Here is a 12,943-nt window from a genome sequence, read left to right as displayed (position 1 = left end):
AACTACTGGGATCTCTTCTATTGGATGATAAAAATAGCAGCAGCATCACTATTTGAAACTGGCAGTGGTTGTTCAATGACATTTTCATTGCAGCAGGAATTCAGGAGAGTAATTTAGTTTACTGAGTTTCCTTTCATTTAAAAATTGAAAGTTTTTATCTCTAAATCTAGTTTCACAGATTGTCTGTTAACCAGGAAATATTCTATATAGGCTTTAGAATTAGCTTTTGGATACATGTGCTTTTCAAGACTTAACATCATAGGACTGAAGAAGATATTTCCATTGGACCGACTGCTCTGTGAAGTCAATGGTAAAAGACAGAAAAGCTTTACAGTTTATATATAGGTATATAGTGGCACCTTTCTGAGGGATTATGAGCTAGTACTGGTAACCATTTATAATGACAAAAGACATTCTAGATCTAAGAGTCTATGATTCCACCATAGACAAAATATGCAGAGTATATACAGCAGAAGATATGGTGTTGGGTTTTGATCCTGGGAGATGATTCTTGGATTAGATGATTAGCAAAGCAACTTGCAAAAAAAACCCAAACCAAAACCAAAGCCTGTGGAATGAAGAATGTTCTGACAGGAAAGAGCTCAGCATGAAGGTGACAACATACATTGATTAGCATATCAATATGAATTTGTCAGTCATATAAACCTGGAACGCCAGGTTGCGCCTCGCTTTACAAAAAGAACAGTTTGTTCTTCTCAAATAAGAAGTGACAGCAGCAAAAAACACAGTTGATTGTTGCAGATTGATGGCAGCTGTGGTAAGGGAGTTGCAGCTGGATAAAGAAAACCCTTAAGTGAAACAAACTATTTTCTTCCCATAATATCAAAACAGAATGTCCTGACATTAAGGCTTTGGGCTGTCTATAAAGAGATGGCAGGAGCTGGATAGTATGCAAAAAAACCCCCCAGCCCCTATTGTACAGCCACAAGAAATTTGATTATGTACTTTGGTAATGAATCAAGACAAAAATACCAACATAAACCTTGAGATTAACAAATTTTTTTTTCCCAAATGAAAATTCTCAGAAGTTTAGATTAAAAAAACAAAACCACCCCCACACAAAATACATTGCTTTATTTCACAAAATAAATAATTTCTGCAGTCTGCAAGTCAAATGCTTTCATTTGAGGTCTGGAGACCTGAGAAGCATCTGGATTCTGTGGTAATGGAGGCTGAATAAAATCCTGCTGCTGAAAGAAGGGGACCTAAACAAAGCAGCTCTGTGTTGACAGATCAAACTGCATCCATCACCAGGGATGCCTGTCAAAATGTATCATTACACAAGCATTAATATAACCACAGATAAAACCATTGTGATTTTCAATCCTTCCTCCTCCACCCTCACTATTCCTCCAAACAATTCTGTTCAGCTTCCAAGTATTTTCAGGGTTCTCTTTCCAATCACCCATTTCCCTGCTATTTAGTGATTTGTCTTTTGCCCTTTAGTCCTTTCTTTTGATTCCTTCCCTCCAGTTTTCTCTCTTTTTGTACTGAGTGTAAATTGGTTTTAATAATTATCATTGTCTACTGCCCCAGCTCCAGACAGCAATTACCCCAGCTGAGCCTTTTTGGGCATCCCACACACCACCTCAGGAACAAACAAGATCATGAAGCAAAAACAGCTTAGCAGCAGGAAGCTCTAGTTCATCTTTGTAAGACTGCAGTGTTTCATTAGGGCAATGCTGGAATTTGTACACCAGCCCAGGGTTTCCCTGTGTTTGTCATCCATAAAAGAAACTGTGTGTTCTACAGCAAGAGTGATGGAGAGCCCTTCCTCCACCAGATAAATCTGGAAATAAACCCATTAGATAACACACTAAGCACATGAAGTCAGACAAAAGAAATTAGTTTTTCATCCTACAACTGCTCCCTCTACACATAATTCCTACCACTACAATTTCTACTCAGTAAAATTAAATTATGTGAAAAATTTAGTGAGACAACAAACATTTTATCAACACCCACCATCTGTACTGGTTTTAAAAGAGCAGAAGATTTATAAAACAGCTTCAATCCCCAGTGCTCACTACATAAGAACAAATTATTTTCAGACAATAGCCTGAAGGGAATGAGAGATTTAATATAAAGATTTTTTTTCTGTCTGCCTCAGGAAAGGTAAGGAAAACTCAGATTTTCATTTTTGCAATCCCAGATATCTGAGCTCCCTTTATAGTCTTTTTAGCAGCTACTCTCTTACAAGAGTCATTGTATTGGGCAAGGGTGGTTGCATTTGTTCTGTAGAACCTATTTTCATTTGTTATTTTTTGGAGTAATGATTCAACTAGAAGACACAAATACTGACATTAAATATCTATGTCTCTATTTTTATGTCTTTGAAGAGGGGTGTGCATATGTGTGTGAAAAAAAAAGAAATCAGGCTGTGAGCCACTTTCTTTGTTGTTTACATAGACAGGAAAGTCTTTTCAGCTTTATTTTTTAACATGTCCAGTAAAGCTAGAAGGCATTTTTAGCAAGATATTGCTGCCTCGTATCAGCACTAAATGAATTGTATCCTTTAAGGAGAACAATGTTATTGGCAGATGAACATGGTTAGAGAAATTAACAGAGGATCAACTACCACCATTGTGGACATAATGACACGTTCCAAACATGGCACAGTGTCCTTCCACCTGCCCTGACTTGGGGATCAGCAAGGCAGGAGGAAGTCTAGCTACTAACTTTTTTATCATTTCCACAAAGAAATTGTTTTCTTCTTCCAAAACCAGCAACAAGGATAAGAAGTGGCTTGTTACTTGAGGATTAACAAAAGCAATTAAAAAAGATGATGATAAAAATCTAAGTTCCTCCTGCAACATTCAAAAATTATTAGTCACCGAATGTCAGTGCTAATGCTTGGAGCCAAGTTAATAAGATGCATTCTTTACAAATTATATTTAGTTACTACATTTGGCTTTCATGCCTCGTCCTCCCTCTGCTCCTGTTTGTTCAGAACTCATCTGGTGATACATGTCACATCCACAAAAAAAAAAAAAAAAAAAAAAAAAAAACCAGCCTAAATCATTACACCTCAGAAAATTAATTGCCTTCCGTTCTGTTGTCTTTACAATACCTCTGGAACTTGCTGAATAATAGAGAAAGGTCAGCTCATTTGAACTCTTGTTCTTACAGAAATAATCTCTTTCAACAGGTATACAGAAAATCAAATTAATAGGAACTCCTTTTTAAATATATGTCATAGCAGAAATAATAGGGTCCAATGGTTTGCAGAAAGGGTGCAAGAGACTGACTGCCTTCTTGAAGGCACAAATTGAATTTCACTGATTTGGCAATAGTTGCTTTTCCTTTCATTCCAATTCCAAAGAAAGAAGATCACACAATAGGAAAACAGAACCTGGAAGTAGGGATAAGAGACAAGAGAACAGAAAAAAAAAAGTCTGGCAACTGCAATTAACTTTCATTGAAAAATAATAATTCTTAAGACACGATCATTTGAATAACAAGCCCCCAAAATGTCTACATAGGTGAATCATGTGGTATTTTGGACAAAGATATTAATTGTTTCTGCTGCAAAACAACTAACTAGCAGACTTTTTGGCTTAAGCACCTCAATAGCTTAGAAATAGAATGTTTGTGATAAAATGTCATAAGAATACCATAATACTTATGCATCAGTTTTGACAGTTGTTTCTCTTCCACTAGAGTCACACAGGCAAAGGCACAAAACGTGAGAAGATGTTTCAGCACGTAGGCCACAACAGTGCAGCAGGATGTGGACAGGCCAAGTTCAGATGCTCTCTCCACCTGCATCTCGGATGAGAAACTGGATTCTGAAGAAGGCAGGACACAAATCTTGGATTCCAAAATGTAGAACAGAACACAAGTGTTTTTGTACAGTTGAGAGAGTAGCTGAGAAGATTTTTATTTTATCCTCTACTTCCCATGCAGTAGAGATATATTTCAAGACAAAAAATTTGCCATGATTCCAAAATACTCCCTCCTATATTTACTACACATTTGCAGATACAGCTTTTTTAAATTGTCATATGCCTTCCACATAAGCATTTACAAAATTCATTTGACTCTGATCCTGCTCTAGCACTTGGAATTTAAAAGAATTTTTCATAAAAAGTTGTAAGAACATAGCAATATCATGTGTAAATCTATAACTGTTTTTCTGGGGTTCATCTTTTTTTGTTTGCTTTTTACTTTTTTACTTGTACAACAAATACAACAAAGACAAGAGCAGCAAACTACTTCTATGTTGACAGAATATAGCCTCATATAGTCATTCCAATTACTCTTCTAAAATGGATGAGATTATATTCTTATTTTTAGAAAAACTCTGTAGATAGTATTTCAAATCTGTGAAATCCTGTAATGCTTTATATGAAAAAAATCCTTTTCTTTTTTTTTAGTTAAGGAAGCAAATAATACAGACTGTTCTCTTGATACCAAGATAATACCTCCTGTTACTAAAAAACAAGTCAAGAAACCTACTTGTTTTACTTTTCAAGTAACGATGAAACACAATGTGTCACTGATGCTCTATAATAACACAGGTAAACCACCAGATAATCTTATTTCCTGATTTTACTCATCACTGAGTTACTGTGATTCCATTCATGCCTCTTCAACTTGCTCAATACCTTAAAATATGCATTTTATTATGTATGAATATATATGTACATTTTATTATATGTAATAGATATGTAAAACTGAATAAGTAGCTCCAAGAGTCAGAAAAGTCACCAATAATATCTCCCTTAATTTGGATTCTTGTAAGGGAAAAAATTGCTGGAATGAGCAACAGGAGCAGCTGTAGGAGACAGAAAACTGTTTTGCCTGTACGTGTCTTTTCAATTGACTTCAGTGGACTTGCTTTCAGGCCCACAGGAATTTCAAGTGGCAACAGCAGCTCCCCATCAGTTTCAAGACAGTAGGTTCAGAACCTGCAAGATCCAATAGAACACATTCTTTTCATCTCTGACTTATGCAACCTGTAATTCTCTTATTAAATGCAACTATTAAAAAAGATAGTAAAGCGACTTAAAAGAACAGAAGAATATGGGAAACGTGTGTGAGTGCACACCTAGAAGTCAGTTGCTAGTTCATCTCACCTATGACATTACACAGGCACTCGAGCAGTTGGGGGAAGATGAAAAGGAAGAGGTGCTTGGATTTACAATTGCAAAATAAATTGTCTCCCACTGGAGAAAATAAAGAATGTACAGCAATTTGGGGGGGGAAAAATCAATGAAAATTTCACACTAATTTATATCAAGCACTGCCACAAGGAATGTAAAAAGGAAAACAACAACAGCAGGAAAGAAGACTAATCATGATAGGCCAAGAAACTGTTTGTTATACCACTTCACTCTGCCTTTACCCCCTCTCCAGATATACTGCTGTCAGGTAGAGGAACCACTTGAATCAATCCATTTAATTTTTTCAAAAAAAAATTGCTAGTATCACACTTAGTATAATATAATTTCCTCTCAAAGCCCTAGCTGTCAAAGAAAACAAATTAGTAAGAATTACTTTTTGCAGAACAACTGTGCCCTACAAATTGTATTTTGGCATAGGCACCTCACTGTACCTGAGCTATTCAGCACCTTCAGCCATGTCCTACTCACTGCCGCTAAAAACAGAGGACTAAGCTATGCTGATGATGACAGAAAACATGTATTTAGACTTTCAGGAAGATCAGAAGATCAAACTCTCAATGGTTGAAGAAATCTTGCTGGTTCTTCCTTCATTAAAGAATAACAGTTTTCTCATACAAGGTAATTTGTGAATATTATCTCTAATTCAGAATAGTCTTCATTTCTGTTTACTGATAGGTAATTTCTCATCACTCATCTCTAGGCATGCTGGGTTTTACTTTGTTCTAAAAATAGTGTCAGTGAAGTTGCACCTCAGCATCATACTCAGAAGAAAACTTGCATCTGCTCAGTTCTTTAGCTCTGATTGCCCCCACCCTTCTGGCCCCCGCTAGCCATGATGAAAAGCCACCTACAATATTTCTGCTTTTGGTACAGGTCCTAGCCCTTTGCTGCAACATCCTTACTCGGATGCTTGTGAATTTGCTAAGGATCCTACTGAGTCATTTTCAGTCAGTGCCAGGAAGAAGACTTTTGCATTCATAAACAATAATCAGAAACCAAGCTCAAACTGAGTTTTCCAGCTGTGTTTTAAGATACACAAATAAAAGCAAACTGGTCAAAGTCCAGGCAGGCTGACATTGTCTTGACAGCAGCACAATGCAAACACACAGCCATGATAAACAGGACAGTGTTGGGCATCCTAAATTGCAAAAATTCTCCTGCCAAAGCTAAACCTTTCCATGACTGACTGACAAGCGGGAGCTATCAAAGCTGAAGAATAAAAAAAGCTGCTGCTGAAAGATCATTTCTTCCAGCTGGGCACTGGAGGAAAGAGGCAGAGAATGAGGTTTTAAGGCTAAGCCTAATCAAGCAAGCAAACCCAAGGAAAGCAAACTTTGCAATGTCCTAATTGTTACACAGAAGAGAAAGGAAAGACAGGTCTCGTGAAACATCCTAATGATGCAGTTAGCACTTATGCTAAAGAGATCTGTGGTGCAGGCTGTTATTTTACTACAAATCCCTACTTGAGCAATACTGCTGATTGTCTCTCTTTCCCTGAGCACACAGAAAAATTTAGTGGAAGAGTGATTTTAGACAGATCTTTAAGTACACCAGAAGACCTGTAGAGCATTAAATCATAATCTCATATAGAAAAAAGAATAGAACAATTTCTAAATCTGCCTTCCAGTCAAAATGCTAAGTCAAGAGCTTAGCTTTTACTCTGGGCTCAGTAGGAGAGGTTTCACTGGAACTGTGAAAAAATAGCTTCAAATATATAACACAAAGGAAGAAGTACAGACAATCACAGCTACTTTTCTGATAATGCTTTGGATTTTTCATCCACATTTCAAAATGTTTCTGTGAAGCTGGGAATGGAGAACTGCTAATAGTGGCAAGTTTAACCACAGTTGACTATAAGCACAAAGGAACAATCAGCAGAAAAGCCAAAGAGAATAGCAAATGGCAGATGGCCAGAAAGGAAAATTAAACATTCCCCCTGCAAATATGCATAAGCTGGAATGGCCAAAAGTTCACATAGGAAATCACATACCTGTAACAGCTCTAGAAGAAAATTCCAGCATGGTTACCCTCTACAACTACCTTTTTTTCTACAAGAGACTGAGAAAAAATGCAGACCCTTGTCTTTTATACTGCTCCTTTGCATAACTTTCACCTCAATCAGGCAGATTCTGCTACTCAGAAGTTATTAATACAAATGTTTTTACCAAAGCTGCTGTGGAACTTATTTGAGAAATGACAGCTTTCAGCTGACCACACTTCAATCAGTACATGTGTAATCATTACAACTTTTGATGAAGCAGCACAGCTGACTTCATTATCCATGAGCTTTCTCAACAGACATGAGCTAGTTAATGGCTGCCTAACCTCTTCCTTGTTTACTTAAATAAAATTCTAGCAAGGCAGGTGCTAAAGGACAGGTCAGCCCATTTCTTTGCTGTTGCCTTTTGGATGTGGGAGAATCTGGGTTTGCTTCAATTAATTGATTGTACCAGACTACTCTTCTGTGGTTTCAGTTAGCATCAGAGTACAGAGAATTCATTCTAGCAAATTTTTACAGGCATTTCCAAAAGGAGTCGTAAATGTTACCCATGGGAGACTGGTCCAGCTGCCCAACATTTGCCCTGTGCTGTTTAGTGTTCCACTTGTCAAAGCAAGCAAGTCCAGATATTCAGCCACCTCTTCTGCCAGATAACATCTGGCAAAAGACTAATGAAAAATCTAGGGTTTCCTTTATGCTAACACTACCCCACGGTTTTCCTTCTTATGTGTGGGGGAGAGGGGATGGGGAAGAGCACTGTGTATGAAAATGTCCCTACTGGAGTGGAATATTTACACAGGGGACCCCTGAGAGGAGGACAGAATCAATGATAGTTTGATTTCTACTCTGCAAAGCTGATACTTCTATTAACATATTGTGTTGGTGGCTTTGCTGACATGTCACGAACACAGACTACAAAAAGCTCCTCAGCTTTTGTATCAAGCAAGTCTCAAGGACTCAGTTTACCTATAGCTCTGCTGCTATGAGGAGATGTTGCCTTGTACTTATTTCTCACACTATGACTAGGAACGCATTGAGAACAAATTCCCTTGAGGGCACTGTAAAGGATTATGGAAAGACAAATAGTAATGGTCTCTCCAGAACACCTGGTAGGCAATGGCAAGAAATTTTCTAAGACAGAGCTAGAAGAATCTTCATTCCTGTGAAGAAAACAGAACAAGGACTCGATGAACTATATAGTCCTATCTGTTCAAACAGATCCTTTATGTTGCTATACAGGGAAAATTACTGCAATGCTCTACAACTACACTGCTCCTGTATGTTTCACTCTGCTGCATGTTTGGCAGTACTGCGTTCAAGAAACATGGACCCTGTGTCTGCTGAAATTAAGGAAAAAGAGTAACAGAGCTGAGGCTGGGAGAGCTGGATGGAAGCAACCGAAGCATGTGGGACACAAGGACTGGGGTAGCTGGTGCAGGAATGTGAAAAACACATCAGCTTAGTAAAAGGATGCAGTCTGGAATTCCTAGTTGGAGCATAAAGGTTGAAAGATACAGGGCACAAGGCTGATATCCATATGAAAATCTTGTTTGAAGCTACTAGAGTCAAGAGTGAGGCTACTACAGTGTCCGAGTTTCTGTTGTAACTAGTCGGTCTGGCATTCCTCTGTCACTGGAGCCAACCATTAAAATTCTTTCAACACTAAAACTCACAGAGATTTTCTACTGTACCTTTCTTCAGGCTCATCTCCAAGGACAGGATGAAAGATGAGGCAAGTGGAAGATTTGGGGCTCAAAATGGAACTGTGGTATATACTCCAGTGGCTTCTCTGTGACAAGGACCTGCCATGCATGGGTGTGTTCTAGATAGGCTGTAACAATGGATGATTTACAGCAGAGCTTCTAAGCCTGAGGTTGGCTGCTGCTTGGGATTGGGTCAGCTGGTAACAGCTGAAAAGCTCGTAAGAATGGCCACAGTTGCACTCATTCAAATTAAAACTGCAGTGAAGACCTGACAATTACAGTGCAGACACTACGTCCACTGGGTAAATACAGCAGGGAGGAAACGGTACACAGGAGTATCTGGTTTTTGTTTGAAGGTTCTATTTTAAAAAGTGTTGAATGTATTATTGCTGATATTGAATAGCTCCCACTGCTGTGATACAATTGAAATCTCTGCTGAAGACAAGTAGTAGCTCTAAAGTGCTGAAACCTGGAACAGATCAGCACTAAAACACATTTTCTCCCTAAAAACCTGCAGCCTATTGAATAACAAAGGTTTATTAGTTGAAGTCCCTTGCAATCAACTCTTACACAAAGCATGCATTCCCAATGCCAGCTGTTGTTAACATATTAACAAGAAAACTGATTTTGAATGTGAAAACACCAGGTGTTAAATTTCCACATTTACCCTTTTCTACCAGTATAGAAATAACTGCATATAGAAATCCTGTTTACTGAACATAACTATAGTACTAAATGTGGAATAAGTGCAAAACAGTAAAAAGAACAAAAAATATTTTTTTCAAAGACACAAAGAAAACAAACCCTTAAGATTTTCCCCAAATTAACAACATCTATGTTTAGGGCTACATAGTGTTTCAGTAAAAATCAGTGTCTGCTGAACAGGCAAATGACTTTATCAATGTTTCTTGATATCAATTATGTATTACAAATTGAATAGTGAAATTAGAGAGTAGCAGGATGTATTTATTCTGAAAGAGGCCACTATTCCAAATCTGCAGGCACAGAATGGTTTAAAAGAATGGTCTAAATGAAAAGACGGCAGCAAAAAAAGCAGATCTGAATTCATCTGGAAAGAGCTTTAATAAAAAAGCAGTCTCAGTCCTGGGATTTTCAACTAAGCCAGCTGATTAGCCTTGCAAAGACAGGTCAAAAAACACTATTTAAAAAAAGGAAGCACAATAATGAAACTTGAAGAAAGGCAATATAAAATAAAACTCTTAACATAAATGAGATGAGAATTCATTTTCCCTGCCATGCTTTCCACAGCTCCTGAAAGTGCCTGCTGCTGGCAATGAATGAAGTAGAAGGGGAGGGAAAGCAGAGAGAAAGAGGTGTTAGCTTACCAGCTGGTGGAGCTTATCGCTCCACTCCCTTCGTGACGCTGGAAACTCACAAGCCTATAAAATGTGCCTTGGCTCCCGGTCCCCTTCTTCAGCAACGTTAAAAGCAAGAGGTGGCTGTACAGAGGAGAAATAGAATGCTGTTCTACCCTGAGGTAGCTCTCCTGACTTGGCTGGTGCAGCACTTCTAACAGTTTGAACAGCATAACCAAAGCTTGCTTTCTGACAGATCTCTCCTTCCCAGTACGTGCTGTGCTGCCTTACTTCCCCCCTTTCTTCCTTCCCTCTTCTTATCTGTTGGGGGGGGGGATTTTGAAGGGTTGGAAAAGGGAGGCAGGAGAGTCACATCACTCCTGGAAGAGAGGAGAGGAACTTCCAAGATGACTTCTGTCCCCACAGCCAACTGGAACATGAGCATGAGCAGCAGGTGGAACGTGAGCCTTGCTGCAGCAAACAATCCCTGGGAACATGTCCTGGGAGTACCAGCCGGAAATGCTTCTTCTCCTGTAGCATCCTCAGCAGGCAACTTTTCCAATCAGTTTGTACAACCCTCTTGGCGCATTGCCCTGTGGTCTCTGGCTTATGGTGGTGTCGTGGCAGTGGCCGTTTTTGGAAATCTTATTGTCATCTGGATTATCCTGGCTCACAAGCGCATGAGGACAGTGACAAACTACTTCCTGGTGAACCTGGCCTTCTCCGATGCCTCCATGGCTGCTTTCAACACCCTCATCAACTTCATCTATGCACTGCACAGCGAGTGGTACTTTGGAGAGGCTTACTGCCGCTTCCACAACTTCTTCCCAATCACAGCTGTCTTCGCCAGCATCTACTCCATGACAGCAATTGCTGTGGACAGGTGAGAAAAGAGAAGAAAAGTTTAGGGTTGAGAGATTAAGATCAGATTCTCTGCTGAAATAAAAATACAGAGATAACAATCACTGTGGTGAGAGGCAGAGACCTTAACAGTTCATCAATTGTGCTCCTGTACTTCTCTCAGATCTCTTCCTAAACACTGTTTTTCTTCCTGTCTTTGGTCTTTCTCCTTCAGCCTTTCTTTTTTTTTACTCTCCTGCTTTCTTTTATAACAAACCTTTCAGCTCTCTGTTTGACTTCAGCTTCTCTCTGGGTTCTCTTTCAAAATACTAACTCTGTAACAGCACCCATGGCTCAGGGTTTTGCTTCCCCACCTGTGAAAACAGTATCTGTCCTGCAGTCAATGTCATCTAATTCATACTGATAACGAGTTGCAGAGATTGTGTGTAAAAGGAGAGGTTTCAAACTTCCTCTCTGTATTTCTGCAGCTGGCAGAGGCATTTGCCTCCTCTTCAGAAATCACTTCAGACTCTGTTTTAGTAGCTCTTCTTCCAGACCATTCTGAGCTGCTTTGTTCCTCCCAATTTTAACTGATGAGACCATTTACATTGCCATCTGTGCATATCCAGTGGTCTGGTAAGAACATGGTTTCAAAGTGCTCAATTTTTTTCTGATTTCTTGGATCTAAACAAGGCTTTGTGACTGTCAAAAAAAAAAAAGGGCAGAGAAAAACTTTACCTTTGTATTCTTGACAATAATGGAATAGGACAGCTGTAGTGTCCATAAAGAGGAAATGTTGTCAGATTTCCAACACAGATGCGCTGATGGACTGTCTTTCTCAGAAAATGGTGTGAGTCTCCCCTGGGAAATGATTCTTTCTTTATTATTGTTTTCATATTTACTGTCATGAAGAGATAACTGACTGAATTTTCTTTCAGAAAAACAGATCAATTTGTAGTTCAGATCTTCTATTTCTTTTAGAAATGCACTGAAATTACTCACTAAACTCATTTCTACATATTCAAATCACATTATACATCTTTTCTGAACTGACTTGGCACAACTGCAGCTCTTCCAAATGATAGTTGTTAAGTTTCTATAAGGTTCATTCCACCTTCTGAAATACTATTTCTCATTTTCAGGTGCAAAGCTTAGGAAATATTCTTATATCTTTTGTCTGTGCTTGTGTACAAGTTCATAATACTGCTTTTTTATTTGCCTTGGTAATTGCAAATTTTCAGTGGCATTCTACACCAGATGCATTTCTGTTCCATAAAGCCAGAAATGAAAGAGAAAACAAGATTCCAAGCAACTCTCTGCTCTGAGGATGGCTGAAGACACGTGGAGATCAGTACACATTTCTCTTGCCATTGATGTATGTTCTTCCTAACTATTAATTCCCATTAATAATGGAGGAGGTAGTGTAACACCAGTGATACTACCTTCAGCAATGCAAAGATTTCTTCCATTGTCTATTTGGGTTTAGCTTAAGATTCTCATCTAGCTTGAGGTTTTCAGAAATTTAAAAAGGCTTTAGTTGATGCTGAGTATTTAGTAGTTATTGCTGCAGCTGATCAAGTCATTAGTCGAGCAGTTACTAGGATGCTCTTTTTTCATTTTTTCTGACAAAATTATCCACAGAGATATAGTACTTACTATTTTGAAAGTTCTTAAATTTATGCTAGGAAATCAGGAAAAAAGGTGAATACAATTCCTTAGGAATCCAAACAGTGTATTTCTGGAGTGAATGAAAATAGTTCTTCTACACACTGACTGAAGTGCAATAGTCAGATACAAATATATTAGAAATGTTTTTCTTGGTTTAGCAATGTGAGGTGCTGGTGCTCAGAACTGAGTGAATAACTCTCATCTATTTCTTTTCTGATAATTTCCTGAAGAAATCACAGTTTGCACCTATCACATCTTCCAAGTTCACCT

At 38.5% G+C, this 12,943-nt stretch overlaps 1 protein-coding gene across 1 annotated transcript in view; it reads left to right on the top strand.

The window, feature by feature from the left end:
• Positions 1-10,341: 10,341 nt before the first annotated feature.
• The window catches only part of TACR3 (tachykinin receptor 3), a 32,475-nt gene continuing 29,873 nt past the window's right edge, over positions 10,342-12,943 (top strand). The window contains exon 1 of the mRNA XM_071555114.1: positions 10,342-11,048. Within this exon, the coding sequence (XP_071411215.1) occupies positions 10,573-11,048 (476 nt within the window). The 5' untranslated portion in view covers positions 10,342-10,572. The remainder of the gene's footprint in view (positions 11,049-12,943) is intronic.

Source organism: Pithys albifrons, chromosome 5, assembly GCF_047495875.1.
Source record: "Pithys albifrons albifrons isolate INPA30051 chromosome 5, PitAlb_v1, whole genome shotgun sequence".
NCBI lineage: Eukaryota > Metazoa > Chordata > Aves > Passeriformes > Thamnophilidae > Pithys > Pithys albifrons.
This window is presented reverse-complemented; position numbering and strand designations above follow the sequence as displayed.